General features: G+C 39.1%; 1 protein-coding gene across 6 annotated transcripts in view; it reads left to right on the top strand.

The window, feature by feature from the left end:
• Positions 1-17,873, top strand: part of EPB41L4A (erythrocyte membrane protein band 4.1 like 4A) — a 130,695-nt gene that overhangs the window by 103,389 nt on the left and 9,433 nt on the right. For 4 of the 6 annotated variants that reach the window (XM_051782611.1, XM_051782609.1, XM_051782613.1 and 1 more), the window contains 4 exons: positions 1,078-1,191; positions 3,467-3,514; positions 7,033-7,110; positions 13,288-13,407. In XM_051782611.1, the coding sequence (XP_051638571.1) occupies positions 1,078-1,191; positions 3,467-3,514; positions 7,033-7,110; positions 13,288-13,407 (360 nt within the window). The remainder of the gene's footprint in view (positions 1-1,077; positions 1,192-3,466; positions 3,515-7,032; positions 7,111-13,287; positions 13,408-17,873) is intronic. The other 2 variants (XM_051782612.1, XM_051782610.1) reach the window with 1 other exon arrangement.

Below are 17,873 nucleotides of genomic sequence, written 5' to 3'. Positions count from 1 at the left end.
ATGTCCATGCATTCTAAAGGACTATGCAGCTTTAGACACATAAGCAGACTCTATGTTGCACAGGGGCTTTGACAGCTTCTAATAATAATTCTCATTGAGATGAACTGTGGGAACTTTTCACCTGTGCAGAGCAGTGCTGTAATCAGCTGTCTGCAGAATTAGGTGAAGAAGAATGTATCCGATTTGGATGGGCAGAGGCTGTAAGGAAAGCAAAAAAAATACATTAGTTGGAATTTTGTGAGAATTATCATCTTTTTGCCACACAGTTGTGAAAAGGAGTAAGTGGTGTTAGATACAGATATGTGGTTGAGTTTAATATACTTCCTCCAAAAAGTGGCAGAATGTCAGTAGACCACCTTGGTGACAGGTGACATGACAGAGTGACATATACTCCATCCCAGGCTCAGTTACACTCTTGGAAAAGGCCCTTACACTTCTGTAGGAGGGTATCACAGTGTGATCTATTCGTGCAGTTGATAGTCTATATGTAATTTGTAACTACCCAACATATTGGCTCCCACTTAGGCTAAAGCACATAACCTGGGCTTGAAGCACCTCCACACCCTTTGCAGAGGTTTGTGTGGATGAATTGCAGAGAGACAGAACTAAAATTATTTCATGTTCCTAAGCATCAACTCTGTTATGAAGATATACGTCATGAAAGGAACATGGGAAGTTTTCATACATAGAAAACATAAAGAACAGAGGTGCAGAAAACATAAAGAATAGAGATGCATTTGAATACCTAGCTCTGAGTTGGGTAAGTCATAATAAAGCAAAGAAATTTTATTATGCTAAAAGAATATGGATACACTTGGATCTACATTTTGTAAGCTTAGATCTGTTGGCTTGGCAATGCTAAGAGGTCTCGCCTACATTTACAAGAGAAACATATTTACTGCTAGACAGCAGTGCCATCTGTATTTACATAGCACACACACACGCACACTCAAAAGCAGGTATAGCTGAATATGTACACATGTGGGTGTGGGCCTTCTTGTTTTTGTAAGCTGGATCTCAGCTGGCCTATTTGTCCTGGAAATTTTAAAACTGTTTGCTCTTCCTTTTTAACCTTAGTGGACTGTATAATTCCCCCAATGACCGCAACAAATCACCAAAGTTTCCTTACTCTCACCGAAGGAACCCATCAGGTGGCAGCGAGAATGAGTCTGGGCAACCAGTGCGGAGGAGGTAAGAGCCTGGGATTAGTTACTGTCAGCTTCTCACTGTAGAAACTTGAGGTCCTGTGTGTCTGTGTTCAGCTCTTGGAGGCACAGCTGGGTCCTGGGAAAAGGGGTATTCGAGGGGCCAGTCAAATAAATAAACCTGAGTGAGGTTGTTTGCTTGTGTGCTGTTCTGAGTATTCGGAAAATGATGTTAAAAATATGAGAAATTTCATTATTGGCATGTACAAGATCCTTTTAGTTGCTGCAGCTGTCCTTGCTTGGTGAACAAAAGGACTGATGGATGTCCCTTGCTTGACAATGAGCTTCCAACACAGAGCAGTGTTTTAAGTACGTTGCTTTGCTTTAACTGGCACAAGGATTAAATGAATGAGCCATAAGGCTGTCTTCAGCAGTCCCATGTGTTACTTTACATTAGAGAGGAAGCCAACAAAAATACCACTGTGTAAGTGTGTTTTCAATTGATAATGCAAATTACAGGGACAGTTCTGAAGTGATGCAGTATTTAGAGACTGTGTGTTACCTGGGATGATTTGTCCTACTGAGAAGCCGCTTTCATCGCTGAGGCACCCTCCCTGCTGCTGTGATCCATTGTGAAGTATAAGCAAGCATAGATATTGTGCCACATTCCTTACAGTCTTCTAAGACTGCCTTCTGAGCAGCACCTGAGAGTTACATCTCCTCAGAAATGATTACCTAGCTTTTAAAGCCAACATTTGCAAAGGGGTCTCTGACAACACAGCTGTATTGATTAGGAAATCTAGTCTGATATGGGGCTTTTATGCTGGTCAAGTTTCTGAACTACTCCAGACCTTTTTATATGCCATTAGTTGTCTGAAACAGGAGGGAAGAAACTCATTCACGATGTATGCTTACTGATCTCAGGTACATCAGTGTAGTTCTGTCTGAGGCAATAGAGTCGATTTATCCTGTTGGACAGAGCCCTCATAGGTGTTGATAGCAATGTCTTTCCCAAATGGATTTTGTTGTGGTTTCACCCCAGCCAGCAACCAAACCCCATGCAGCCCCTCGCTCACACCACCACCAGTATGACTGGGGAGAGAGCTGGAAGGGTAAAAGCTGGAAAACTCATGGGTTGAGATAAAGGCAATTTAACAGGGAAAGCAAAAGCTGCGCATACAAGCCAAGCAAAACAAGGAATTAATTAACTGCTTGCCATGGGCAGGCAGGTGCTCAGCCATCTCCAGGAGAGCAGGGCCCCATCACATGTAAAGGTTACTTGGGAAGAGAAACACCATCACTTCAAATGTCCTTCTTGCCCCCATATTATATACTGAGCATGATGCCATATGGTCTGGAATGTCAGTTTGGTCTGTTGGGGTCACCTGTCCCAACTGTGTCTCCTCCCAACCTCCCATGCACCCCCAGCCCCCTTGCCAGCATGGCAGTATGAAAAACAGAAAAGGTCTTGGCTCTATGTAAGCCCTGCTCAGCAATAACAAAAATACCTCTGTATTATCAACTCTGTGTTCAGCACAAATCCAAAACATAGCCCCATACCAGCCACTGGGAAGAAAACTAACTCAACCCCAGTCAAGTGCAGCAGGTTGTCTGATGCATTGCTATCTTAGTTGTCAGAAGTACTTGTTTGGCTTTGTAAAAACAAAGGACTAGAGATATGCAGTGCAAAACTGTCTCATGCCAAGAAAAAAAAAGTGTTTGTGCACTATGCAACAGGAATTTTTTTGAGATGCAAAGTCTTTTTCATATGGGATTTGTATTTGGCTGATCTAGTCAGTGGACAGGCAGTCATGCCAATAGCAAGTTTTCTCTTGGACAAAATGTTTTTAAAAGTCTTATCTCATATATGAGACTGTGAAGACTGACAATAGTAGGTAGATTCTAACTTAATTATGTCTTCCTGAATCGTGGTTTTATTCATGCACTTTCCTTTTCCAACTGTTTAATAACAATAGCTGTGTTGTTTGTGCACTTTTTACTGGAGTTAAGAGGAAAACATCAAACTTGCTATGTTGGAAACAGTAGGAAACTCTAAAGGCTAGTATACTATGCTTATCCTTGCAAGTCAGGGGTTTGCAATGAGAGATTCAGTGGGACTATGCCTTCTCAACTTATTGTTGAGGCGTCCTGAAAAATTCAAAAAAGCACATGCCCTATTTTCTGTGCTGAAAAACAAACAAACAAACAAAAGGAAACAAAAAACTTGGTAACATTTTGGGGTTTTTTTAAAGATGGGTGGTTTTGTGTATTTTTATTAAGTAACTCAATGGTATTTCATTAAAACTTCCTTAATGCCGCAGGAAAAATCAAAACAGTGGTGAAGATTCAGACTTAAAGCAAAGGAGACGGTAAATATATGATCTATAGCAGCTGTGAAATTATAGTTAAGGTACTGATCATATTTTAGTTGACTGCACCCCCTCCTTTCCTTCCTTCTCCCCCATCTTCTTAATTGTTTAAGAGGTTTGTTGTGTTATGCCCATTTCATTTTTTTTTCCTATCCTACTTTAGCTAAAAAGCTCTGTGGCATAGCCTCCTCAAAGCTCAGTCTTGCAAGCTACCTTTGCACGTTGTTGCTACACTATGCAACAAGCAGTTTGTGAAGGTTTACTAAAGACTTGTCTGCAACTCGAAAGTCAATTCCAGAAGTTTTACCTTTCAGATTTTACAACTGCAGATTTGTTTTTAATTTTTCAGCCTCTCTATCCTTTTCTAATTAATCTGATTTGAAAGCAAGTATGCTATAATTTGAGATGAATTGTCCTACAAAAAGCAGGTGCAAAGGCATATGTAACTCCTCACTGTCTTCTCATGGTTTTGCACATTTTTTTCTGACTTTTTTCTTTTCTTTTTTCCCCTCCCCTGTTCAGTCTTGACTGATTGTCACATTCCAGACAAAATGATGGTGTGAATTCAGGTGTGGCCTTCAACAGCTTCAGTTTTTGACAGATTTTTGCCATATCAGCCTGTCATAACTGTTCTATGCTTCTCCTTGCTCCTGTGCTCCTACTCACACTACCAGAATAAGGAGACAGTGGAGTGCATTTCAATGTCAGGGACTGCTGAAACTTGTGAAGGAGGGGAGGCACTTGCAGGATGTGATTCACTGCTGAAACACGGGAAAGGAACTCTGGCAGAGATACAAACATCTCGGGGACAATCACAGGAAGTCAGAGAAAGTGCTTACATAATTTGTATTTATTGTATCAGATAACAGATTATTTTTTTGAAGAAGGTTACCATTACAAGTTGCTAGTGGCAGTCCTGTGACAGATGTCCAGCACATAAAACTGAGAAGATTTAGTTAAGCACCTCAGTTGAAAAACCCCAGTGCTCAGAAGGGACCTCTTCCCAAAGGCTGTTCTGGCTGTATTACAATACAAATGCACAGGTTTGTTATTGTATATTGCAACAGACCTTCTCCACTTCCTCAGAATTTGGCTACTATACTCTCATTGTAGTCAGAAATAGACTGCACCAGAATGTGAGCTTTCTCTGCCAGCTGTTTCTTTGAAATACCAAATCCTGCAACACACCTCAACCCCCCAAACCCTCTCCTGGACTGTATTTGCTGTCTCTTGCCAAACTGACTATGCCTTCCTTCCTGCTCCTTGTATCAGATCATAAAGGTATACTACCTACAAAATATTAAATATATTTCATGACCAAAAAAAAAGGGAATGAAGGATGGAAGGTACTTTGTAATTGTAAGAGATCAGGATGATCTCATGTGTTCTTGCATTTGGCTTAGGAAAGCACCTTTGTTTCTGTTTTTGGTATTTTGTTCAGTAAAAGCCGGTGTTTAATATTCAGTGAAAGATAATATTCTGACAGCAACCGTGAGCAGCTGCCACTCAGCTGACAGCTCAGCAGCCCTTCTGTCTCCTCACAAGTGCTTCCTGACAGGGAACACAAGGTAGTTTGATATGTAGTATCCAAAAGGTGGATCAGATTTCCATTCCTGAAAAGCTAGAGAAAGGGCTTATCTTGAATTTGATCAAATAGTTTGTTTTATCTTGCACTTTGCCTGCCATGCTGTGATTTTTGATGCTTTGGTACATTATGGGATAAATTGCTTAAATCACAGTAAGAAAATACTTGTGGAAGAAAAGAATCATGCTAACGACCCAGAGGTGTGAAAGAACACTGTTTCTTGAATGACTTATTAATGTTGAAATTAGTGGAATATTTATTAAATATCCAATAAGATTGGGGTGGAGAAAAGTATACTTTTTTTGCAATTCTAAGGCATTTATTGCTCTTAACTCTTTTATTGTGCTGGAGTGAATCTTTTCAGCGCCACCTTTTAATCTTCTTTCTTCCTTTGGGGTTACAATTTTCTATAGTTACACACATCTTTTTTATCCCCACTTTAAGCTTCAGTCAGAAACGTGTATATTTTACCTGGGAACCTAGCTATCCTGACCCTCTTGGTGCCTTTAGATTGTGAGCATGAAATTTGGGAATTAGGAGAGGTTTCTGCTTCTCCTCTGGGGAAATGTCAGTTTCCCAAGCTTATTCCCTTCAGACAAGCTGAGTTGAATTGATTTTCCTAGGCTTTAGTTGTCCTATTATTCTAAGACATTCTGTAGTTTGACTAATCCGTCTTCTTATGAAAGTGGCTTACCAAAGAGCAAAAGCAAAGCCAGGAACAGACATTCTGTTTTCCATTGCATGGACCAGCACCAATTCTAACTTCTGATATTCTAAATCCTTCTAGACTGGCTCATGTTAATATCAGTCAAGTTTTCGCATTAATTAACTGGGCTGTTAGTATAGCAGAGAAACATGTTTTTCTTTGGAGGTACTCATAGAATCAAAGAATTGTTTAGGTTGGAAAAGATCTCTAAGATCATCAAATCTGACCATTCAGAGATCATCATCACACTAAAGAACGAATGGTCCGAACCAGGTTTTGGTGAGAGTACCAGTTTTTAGGACCTAGCCCAGTGGTACAATAACAGCGTCCTGGTTTCTAGGACAAAAGCCCTGACAGCTGGTCTGTCTGCTCCAAAATGCAATCAAGGATTTAAGGGTCTCAGATAGTAGTTCCCAAGCCTTTCTCTCTACCGAGAGCAGTTTACCTGTAGGTAGTTCAGCCTTTTCCACCAGTCTTTTTCAGTAATAATTAGAACCATAAAAGTCAGCTTACCCTTTGAAGCTCTGCAGTCAGAGATAATACAGAAGTAACTGTTTTATTTTCTTTTCCTCACATGATGCACCATTTTTGTAGCTGTGCATCAGGTCATCCCAAAGCTGGGCTGGTACACACCAGTCTGTGTGTGCACTTCAACCGTCTGTGTTTATAAAGACAGTGGTGCTTTGTCCATACTGCCTGACACTTGAAAAATGTGAACTTTAACTAGAGGCCAGATGGAAGTTGAGGTGGTGAATAGAAAAAGACAGATCTGTGAGCTTTCTGTTTTGCTGGCAAAACCAGAATTGCTGTATCATTTCTGTTGGGCTATATCACAATATGCAAGAAGAAAAGAGCCAGAATCATACAGTTTAAAGATAAAACATTTCACACGTCAAAGAAACATACTGCTGTGGCATATTCACAAAGAATGCTGAGAGACAAAATAAAATAAATTAAAAAAAAACCAAAACAGTGAAATAATTGAAAACGAAATAGCACGCACCTGACACTACACGTTGGGTGCACTACTTTTGAAGCAGTTGTTCACAATTAATTAATGAGAAGCAGATAATATGACTTGCAGGCATGGACAAGCCCTCTTGAGTCTTTTAATTCTAATTTTTCTCATAATGTTGTTGCAGTGTTGCTCTTTCCCTGTTTAGCGCTGCAATAATTTTGATGTTTGTAGATAATTTCATCCTGAGATGTTTCTTTTCTCTTCTCCAGATCTCGATCTCGGTGTAACACCAGCAGTGGCAGCGAATCAGAAAATTCCAACAGGGAACATCGGAAGAAGAGAAACAGGTGACCTTTATATACTTTAGACATGGGGACATGAAGCACAAACAAATGGAGATGGACTTTTCTCAGATAAACCTAGAAAGATGGAATCTAACATGTTTTATATTCATGGAGTCCTCCAGAGGCAGCTTAAGGTCTTTTTCTGAATAAGAAGAACAATAATTGCCAAAACACAGGTATCATAGATGTGTGCAATGAATGCCTGCCCTCCTGGAAAGAACTTGGAAAGAACTCAGTAATGAATTACAAAATCAAATATGAGGCACATTTACAAAAGACTTGCAATATAAATGCAAATAAAGCAGATAATATCTTGATGATATTTTCAGCATATACTTCAATATATATTCAAGTAAATTCAAGTGCAGATTTACAGAAAAAAAGCTTTTGAGGAGAAGTAAAAATAGGTTTAATGGATCTGAAACTCAAGTTGTTTTTAAATGCATGCATTTAATTGTATAATTATTTTATTTTCCAAAATGTGAAGTGTGGGCCTTAACCCAAAATGTGTACAGTGTCAACTTTTAACAGGATAGTAGTTCATATCAAGTGATGCTAACAAGTCCTGTTTTATATATTCTATTTTTTTTGTTGCTGATATGAAAAAGATGGCACAACAAGTGATTTCCTTTAAGTTCCCTTTAAAGCTGTATCATTCATGTTGCACTGGAGATAACATCATTGGAGAGTTATTTATGAAAATATATTTTTAAAAAGCACATAGAATTTCTTCATATTGCATAAACACAATCTAAAATTGGACAAAAGAAGAATTGTTTGTTAAAGGCAAATTTTCTGTGAAGCTGACTGCATGCGCTGCCATAATTTCTTCTTGTCTTACATGCAGTACTGTGAGTAATAAATGATTTTCAGATCTTTGGAAGCTCTTAGTAATAATGTTATGCTGAATAGTGCTGCAGGAAAAAAATCATTGTGATATTCAAAGGGGCTGGTATAAAGCATATCTGAGACATAAGATTTCTTTTCAGTTTACTTAAATTAGAACACAGTCTTGTAAGATATTTGGCTAACAATAACCTGGTGCGCATGGAAGATTTGTTTTCCAGCTGAAGTTTGAATGAAATGCTGAGTGTAGTTTCAGTGATCAGTGTTAAATGGTATTTTATATTCCTTTCTCTTAGAACACTCTTGCCAGGCTTTTTTTTTTATCCAGTGAAACTCTTTGTGCAGGGAGCTCCACAAACAAGTGAAAGAAATTAGAGACTGATCACAAGAATGTTTTTAAGAACTTCTTGCAATATAAAGACTGAATTGTGAGAAGGGTTAGGTACTGCTAATCATTTTTTGAAGAATAAAAGGACCTTTACCAACCCTTCCTCACTTCATGGAAAAACACTTAAAATTAAAAAGAAAAAAAATCAATTTATGTGGATTCTTTCTAAGTTTTTCACATTTTCAGAAATTAAGATACAGTAAAAATGTTAATGTTGCAACATCTCTTCTTCTTAGGTGATGACTTAATATCAGACTATATAAAAATATGACCAGATAAAAAGTCATTACCAGTGTTAAATTAAACAAATACTAAACGAACTGGAAATCTGAGACTTGTGCCTTGTAATGGTGCAGGAAATCACACAGTCATAATGAATTCCTGCATTTTGTTAGCAGCTACAGCAGGAATATAACAAGCTGAAAGGACAGAGGCACTGAGTAGCTTTCCTGTTGGCAGAGGTGAGCCAGCCCTAACAGGGTGAAATGGGACACTATAATAAGCCTTGCAACTGCTGGTAATCAAGTTTTACCTGTCACATAGATAATTTATTTCCCAGTTCAATAATCAGGTCCCTGGCTCAAGCAGGAATAAAATTGTTTTGTTTTATTGGAATGCAATGAGTGAGTACTCATCTTAACCAAAGGAATCTGTTTCTGATCACAGAAGAATAGAATATATTGTTCACATGATAAGAGATCACTGTGAACTATTTGTCAGAAGAAAACACATTATCAGAAAAAAACAGAAATGTAAGCAAGAACTTCTGAAGGTACAACACTGGGAAAATGTTAGGGAGAAACTCTTTACTTGATGTCAGTCAGTCTTTGAGGTTTCATTCCATCATATGAATGTTTTATCCAAGGCAGATATTCATAAGAAAGTGAAGAAAAACCCATTATGAGCATATTTTAATCATAGAAGAAATGCATTTGCTTTTTTAATGCTGTTGTCAAAATTTATTTTGTGGAGAAAACCATAATAAAGTTTTACATAATAAAAATAAAATTTTATTTTATATAATAAAATGTACTCTGAAGAATAGTTTCCTGCTGGACTACACTTAGAAGATCCATCTGATTAGAATCACAGAGTGACTGAATAGTTGCGTCTGGCAGGGACCTCTGGATATCATCTGCTCCAGCCACCTGATCCAGGTGCCCAGGACCATTGCCACATAGTTTTTGAGTATCTCCAAGGAGGGAAACTCCACCACCTCCCTGAGCAACCTGTGCCAGTGCTTGGTCACCCTCACAGGGAAAAGGAGTTTACTGATGTTCAGGTGGAGATCCTGTGTTTCAGTGTGTGCCCATCACGTCTGGTCACTGGGCACAGCTGAAATGAGCATGGATTTGTCCTCTTTGCACTTGCTTTCAGGTGTTTATATTCATGGATGAGATCTCCCTGAACCCCCTCTTTTCCAGGCTGAACAGCCCCAGTTGTCTCAGCCTTTCCTCATGAGAGATTCCTCTATCATCTTGGTGACTCTTTGCAGGACTCTCTCCATTGTGTCTGTGTCTGTCTTGTCCTGGAGAGCCCACAGCTGGACCAGAACTCCCGGTGTGGCCTCATCAGTGCTGACTAGAGGGGGAAGGATCACCTCCCTTGATCTGCTGGCAGTAATTTGCTCAATGCAGCCCAGGGTCCAGTTTAGCTTTTTTGTTGCAAGAGCGTGTTGCTGGCTCATGTTCAACTTGCTGTCCACCAGGACTCTCAGGTTCTTCTCTGCAAAGCTGCTTTCCATCCAGGCTCTTCTGTTGGCTTTGACATTTCTGGTGGGATTCAATACCATTTGAGCTTGGCTTTCTTAACCTCATCTCCACATGCTCAGACAATGTTTCTGTTCCTCAGTTCTTGTTCTGTTCTTCAGTTCCTCCTACATTACCTACTCCTGCTTTTGCCCTCTGTGGGTTTTCTTTTTGTGTTTGAGTTTTGCCAGGAACTCCTTGTTCATCTATGCAGGCCTCCCGGCATTTTTGCCTGACTTCTGACTCACTGGGATAGGGCTGCTTTTGAGCTTGGAGGGGATGATCCTTGAAGATTAACCAGCTTTCTTGGACCCCTTTTACCTCATTATGCTGTGGGCCTTGTCCAAGGAGATCTTTGTAGAGGCCAGAGACCCCTCTTCTTAAGTCCAGTGATGTGATCTTGCTTTTTGCCCTCCTCTCGGGGTCCTGAATTCCACCATCTCTTGGTCTCTGTAGCCAAGGCTGTCTTTGACCATCACAACCCCTATAAGCCCCTTGTTGTTGTACATTGTATCTGAAAAACAACTTTATGCTTAAATATTTTAAATGGCATGTCAAGAATCAAGTCTTCAGAATTGCTTAAGAGAATTTTTCGTTGCATAAATGTATCTTGCTACTATATCACCTGAAATGAGAAAAAACCCCATCTATAAGACAACAGATGAGTGATGATAGTCATAGGACTTTCCATTTTATCATCAAGTCTTCCTGCAAACAGTGCCTAATTTGTTACTGTGATAGCTATTAATCTCAACTGGATTTATTTCACGTGCCAGGAACATGTGAAATATGTCACTGGGATAATATATTTCTATATAGGCATAAATCAATGTGTTCCCTTGTGGGATCAAATAGTGAAAAAAATGAAAGGAAAGCTGTAATGGGCTTTGAGAATAAGGGCAACACTTTTTATTCAGAAGTATCTTTAAATATAAATTTAGTGTTTGAGTTAAATTTCTTTCAGGTTTTTTTTTTCATTTCTATTGCTAAAAAGCTAAAAAAAATTGCCCCCAAATTATTAGAATTTGATAATTGTATCTGAATAATGTATTTTTTGTAGAGATTGTGTCACCTTGGTCATCCTTTACCTTGTTAAATGTGAGCATAGTGCCTTTATTTGCATCAGCAAAAGGGATGTTTTGTTTCTTCATATCTCCTCTGTAGTAGGGTTGTGCTGTGGTACTTCAAGTGTGCTGACGCTGCTTGTTTTAATAGCTGCCATGTTACTTTATGTATTTAGATTTTCAATATTTTGCTCAAATTGAAGAGATGAAAACCAGTGATGAGCACTGTTGTATGGTTCAACAAGTAGAAGAAAGGAGGCAAAATAGAAATATGAAGTATTTGGGGATAAATAAATGCATTGCTAAGGACTGTGCTTGCCATGCATCAGTAGATGTTGATCTACAGGATTAATAGAATGAACCTGAGCAGAAATGATGTGGAACTTCCTCAGCAAGAGGTCATTTGTGGGAAGTGTGGTTTCAAGCACAGAGGTGCAGGATATCATGTGTTCTGTGCTGGAGTATGGACCTCATGCTCTGCTGCGCTGTCTGGGTTTCTTGAGAAGAAGGAGTAGTTCTGGGTTGTTTCATGGCAAACATTTGAGTGTCTCCTACAGAGCACAGCTGTCTACTTGACCTGTTAGGAGCTGGTGTTTGGGAGAGGTGGCAAACCCACCACCCACAGCAGGAGTGCTGGTCTGGCAGCTGCAAGTTTTCTTTTTGTGCAAGTGACTGCTATATGTGGGAGGCAGTTGGTTGTGTTTATACCATGTGGAATGATTGCTGTCTCCACAAATTGGATTATTTGGGACAAAAATCACAATTCATTACTTGTTGCTGTGTGAGTTCCTCTACTAAATCCTTAGATAGAAGTTTATGTTAATACCTGTCACCAGACTACCATATTTTAAAAGATTTGCTTAGAAATTAAAACCTGAGGTTGCAGTCTTCTCCAGATGCTTTGTACCATTTGATAGACTTGTGGCTGTTTATAGTAGCTGGAGATCCAGCTCAAAATTTATTATGCATGTGAGAGATCTGATTAAAGGAAAAGCAGCAGCCTGTGTAGCCAGTTTAGCCTGACACAATTCAAAACTCAAAGAGAAAAGTACATCTGTAGTGAAGAGCAATAACATGCTTTGCATTTCCTATGTCTGCAGTGTAATCCCCTTATCTCTGTCGGGTTCTTTGTTTGTTTTACCTGTTAGTCTTTTTTGTTAAGCTCCTCTGGTTTCTTCACTATGCGAGTTGTACCATCCTATCTGACAATCCACTTTCAGGTGATATTTTCCAGGGTTGTTTTGAAATCCCTTTAAATTCACTGCTGTGACCAAGCATAGCCATTTGTTCCACCTTAGAACTTCATCCCACCACTCATATGTGCAACTCCAAAACTGTGAGAAGCATCTGTGGAACTTTGAATTGTAAACACTGGCAAGCTGGCTGTCCTGACTGATTGTGGCATTGTAGGACTACATCAAGCTAACCAATGTGCTGGGTTGATAGGATTTTGACATTTGGTTCAGTTTGCAATGCATTCCAATAATGAATTCATGTATTTAAAAAAAAAAAAAAGGAAAACAAATTAAAAATAAAAGGCATAGCATATTGTTCAGATGCCCACAAACAGAGATAGGGACCAAAGCTTCAGAGGGTGGTGCAGAAGGAGTGCCATGAGAGATCTGCATTCATCCTGGGCTTTGTTGCAGGTCAGGATGAAGGGACTGCCTCTTCTGAGTGGGAACTCACCAAGAGCATCAGGGGATTTTCTCTGGATCCTAGGAAGGTGTGCTGCAACAAAGTATTTGAAAAAGTTGTAGTAGTAGAACCTTATATCATGATGTCGGTCTTCCACTTGCTGTAGATGAGGTGGGCTGTAAAAAGGGAAAAAAATTCTAGATGTTTGGCTTGGGCTGGGAAGAAGGATTCAAGTTGTGAGCCTGTTCTTAAAGTAATGGATGATTTCTTTATTGGCTTACACTGTTTCCAAACAACAAATCTGTCAGTTTTCTTTTATACAGTTCTTACATTTTAACTTAATTTAGGAACATTAATTAAAATTTAGCAAGACGAAGAGTTAAAGTATTGCATTGCAGGAGCTGGATTTTTTGGGGGAAAAAAAGTAATCCCAATTGCTTCTCAGAGCATCCTGCATCAGAGACCTCACACTAAACTCCTGGTACTTGCTTTGCAGATTACGGCAAGAGAATGATATGGTTGACTCAGCTCCTCAGTGGGAAGCTGTGCTGCGGCGACAGAAGGGGAAAACCCAGGCAGATCCAAACTACCGACGATCTAGGCACAGATCTCGATCGTATGTAACCTTTGGACCCTTTGGTGTGAAAATTAAGGCTGCTGTAGCATGTTAAAAAGCAGGAGGTGTGTTTCCAGCGTGGTGGTGGCCCTCAGCTGCTGAGGAATGGAGATTTTTACATGGCTCTGCTCTCACATTAGCAGATTTGTCTTTGTGGTCAAACTGCCTTTGTTTAGTGATGTGAATTTCAGGGCACAAATAATGCAGGAAGGGCTTTGTAACAGAGGAACTCTCTCCATCACCTTGAAAGAAGTCCTGGATGGTGTTGTGGCTCACTGAGCATTGGTTCTGTAATGAAGACAGTGATTCCCCGCTTCTAGGCAGCAAGTCTGTGAAAGCATTCAGATTTTATGTGGTAGCTGCAAACATTTGCGTGAAATACACGCACACTTGTTTAATCATATAAATCTGCAATGGTCCAGATGAGAGCATCTGCTGATGTTTCCATGTCAAATTACTGTTGACAAGCAGCAGTCAGTGATACATTGCGTCCTGATGTCAGGATTTCCACAATGGAGCTGTACTGCTAGACAGTGCCATTTCTGCCAACAGCCAGTTTAAAATGGTGAGGTTACCAGCTTTTAAAATTAATTTTCCCAAACTAATGAAAATGTTGGTTTCCTTAATTCACATTTTTCTTCTAATGGCATGGATTTGGTGTGTAAACACTGTGTGTTTGTGTCCAGCCTAATCTGCCATCCCGGCAGATTAGGAAGCAGCACCAACTCCAGCGTGTCTGACGACAGGGCAGGCAGGGCAGGGCAAGTCAGGGCCAGTGATGTTGAAGAGTTTGGTGAGAGCAGCTATGAGGCGCTGGAAGATGGAGGCAAGAGAGAGCAGTCTTTGTATCCCCATTCTCACTGACTCCTAACATGGATATTTTGCCAGTCCTGATGCTGATGGTGTAATGTGTGACCTCTGTAACACATCCCTTGGGTACTTCCCAATGACATCTTTTCTTAAATTTACCTTTCATGTTAAGACTTAACAAGAAACACTGTATAATTTCATTCATACCAATTGAAACTGTTATCTTCACTGAAGTTTCTGGTATTAAAATCCACTTGAGTTCTGTTTTCAGTTGCCTGTGTTGTTAAAACTCATTTCTGTCTCCAGTTCTGTAGCGTGGAGTTTTAATTCTTGATGAGAAATAGAGTTTGCCATTGCAATTCCAAATATAGGAATTTCTATTTTAACAGGGTTTGTACAGACTTGTTCACTTTCAGCTACACAGAAGTCATGTGTTATTAGGTGTAATTGTACAATGATACATTACTAAAAATCAGGAATATTAAAGCTCACTTGTATGGAATCCACAAAATGCAGTTGATTAAATTTGATTTCCATTTCTTTTATTGTTTACAGAAGGTGCTGTAAACTAGGTGCTATTACTCAGTTAATAATGGTTTGATTAAATTTATAGTCAACTCTTCTTTTTTCCCCACAGGCCAAGTAAATGTCATTGTTTGGATAGCACGGGTTCCCTCTTGTGGTTAACTTGACTTATGAAATGGCTTTTATTTCCCAGTCTGAGTTATATTTAAACTACTATTAGCAAAAAAACATAAATGTGAAGTATCTTACTTAACAATCAAATGTCCTAGAGGAGGCAAAGAAATAAGGAAATCCTGGAGATTTGGGATGGTTTCTCATTTCTTTTCATTATTGTTTTAATGATTCCTGTGTTCCTCTTTTTTATCTCAACCTCCAGTTAAAAAAATAAACAAAAACAAAAACAAAAAACCAAACAAACCCTCCTTGAAATAAGCCCAAATCTCCTAAGTATGGCAGAGATCCTTCACATATGCGAGTAGGAACTAAAAAAAGTGAGATGGGAATTCCTTTCAAAGTTCTTTGAAAAAAGGTTAGTAAAAGGCATTTAACTGTTAACCTGTAGTAGGTTATAAGAGAATTTATTTGATTTAGTTTGGCTCAACTCTTTGTTTACATGACTGGATACAGGTTAGAGAAAAAGGAAATATGATTCTGTAGGGTATAGTTGTTTTGGTTTTAAATGCTGTCATATCATCATTTCAATGTGCATATTTCAAAATTGATACAAAACCTTCGTTTTAGCAGTACAGATAAGTCTTTCACATTAGGTTCATTATTGCACCCAGCTTGACTAGAAGTTTGCTCTGGAAGTGTGAAGTAGTGGCTGAAATATTTGTTACTGTACCTGGCACAGTGCATTTCATTTGTTTGATAATGAGTAATATTAGTCATTGGTGGTGGTGGTGTGATGGTGTCTCCTTGGTCTCTAGAATAAAAATATTTGACAAGAATTTGACCTTTCTTTCTCCTAAAGGAATCAGCAAATGGAGAGAGCTCCCACTTCTCGTTCCACAGGGTTTACTTTCAAGAGTTCATGTAAAACATCTGTGTAGCCAAAGGGCTTTTACTAATTAAGAAGAATGGCCATAAAATTCTATGGCTATTTAAATTTACCATTGGTGACTCAAACTGAAATATTAATAGGGGTGCAGATGCAGACACAAAAAATAATGTAGACCTCATTATTGTGAAGAGCTGTTCCAGCTTGTGCAAACAAAATAAAAAAAATAAACAAAAAAACCCCCATGACATTCATCCTTTACTGAGAATTCCTGTTAGATTTCTTGTGCATTAGAGAAACTGATTAGCATACAAATTGTCCAGAAGGTATTGAGTCAGATACTGATATAGGACAATCTGAGTCCCATGTATCACAACTGTGATTCTAAAACAATTCACAGTAAAAAGATGCAAACAATGTGAAAGGGGGATTGTGATCTGGCTTTAAAGATTTAACAAAAGGATTGCTTTGTTTTGGGCTCTTAAAAACCACACAAACATTAATTTCCTATGTAGTATATGCAATACCTACATTTCATCTTACATTTCACCTTTCTTTTTGTAAGCTTTCCATCATTCCCTTTCATAAGAGCCTTTGGAAAGCAAATGCTTTAATTAAGTTAGTTTTTCTGTATCATATTTCTTTATATTCTTTGGTATGGAGTTAACCTGAATAAGTACTGTAAGATTATGCTAGTATGGTAACACTTCTTAAACAGATGGGAAAATAACTAATTACAGGATGCAAAATCTAAAAGCAGTTTTCTCTGGCGAGTCACTGTATTTAGCTTTTTTTTTAATGGGATGCCATTTGCTAAACTGGTATTATAGAGCAAAGTCTTTCTTATTAGTGTAGTTGTAGGGATGGACAAAGGGAATGTGGCAGAGATCACAGAGTAAAGTGCTTTGAACTGGTCACAGAAAGCAGCAGGCACAGGTCCTAGAAAATGAAGAAATGAAGATGACTTTTTGTTTCATCACTCTCCACGATGCCTGAGAAATTAATATTTTTTACTGAGGTGAGGCTTCACATGGTATTTGGTGATACTTGTGACATGCTGAACTGCTGTATTTCCATGAATAAGTAAAAGCCATGAGCTGATCAAATAGGTCAGTGGTGTGGACAATACCCTGCTTCGTGTGGATCCTGGGTTTGGGATTGACCTTAAGGCCTGCTTCCTCAGGCAAACTAGGGCTTGTAAGCATTACAAAGCCTCCCTGGAGAAGCTGGCATTTTGCTGCTGGCATTTTCAGGGAGTTTTCTCATCCCCCACTGCCAGATTATTCAGCCTCAGAAGAGGATGCCTATCTTCCCAGCCCCAGGGTGAATGCAGGGTTTGCAGCTGCTATTTTGTGAGCAAGAGGTTGCGTGGAAGGAGAAATCAGTTTGAAACTGAGGGGTGAAAAAGGCTGTTAAATGCCACTGCAGGGCAAAACACTGCATCAGGGAGTTAAAAATAGTGTGGACAGATGTAAGAAGCCGAAGTAAATGAAAAACTGGAGAAGGAGAGGTAGAAGTGAAAATTGGAGAAAACTAAACAGCCCCTTGTGGCTGTGGCTGTTGCCATCATAAGGACCTGAGGAGCTGGAAAGGACAGCAGTCCTTCAAGGACTGGGGCGAATTTGTCATGCTGCCTGGAAAGCCATCACTGCCTTGGAGCTTGAGAAGGTTATGGATTAGTTAATTTTAGTCCTACTAGGGAAACACAAATGCTAGGTTGTTTTTCATCCTTCGTTCTCTCTCTGGTATTTATAAACCAGTGAACTAATATCTCCCAGTACTTCTGCACCTGTAAAATCTAAAAAAATACCCCCAAACATTACCATCTCTAAATACTCTGCCTTTACATCAACTGTAAAATGTTTACTGCAGTGTAGATGTCTCTGAACATTATTCCTAGGCTGAAGTCAGGCAAAAAGCTGAATATAGTAATGGTGAAATAGGAAAACGTTGATACAGAGAAGTTTAGAATTATTTCTGATACAGCTCTGTCACTGGTTGAGGGAGAACCAATTTAGTAGATACTAAAATGCAGAATTCTGCTGTTCTCCTTGATCTTCATCTAAATTTGGATTATATCATTCCAAAAGCATCTTTGAATATGATTGGCTCTTTTGTTTAAGGAAAAGAA

Source organism: Manacus candei, unplaced genomic scaffold, assembly GCF_025592945.1.
Source record: "Manacus candei isolate 608988 ecotype Guabito, Panama unplaced genomic scaffold, ASM2559294v1 h1tg000016l, whole genome shotgun sequence".
Taxonomy (NCBI): Eukaryota; Metazoa; Chordata; class Aves; order Passeriformes; family Pipridae; genus Manacus; species Manacus candei.
This window is presented reverse-complemented; position numbering and strand designations above follow the sequence as displayed.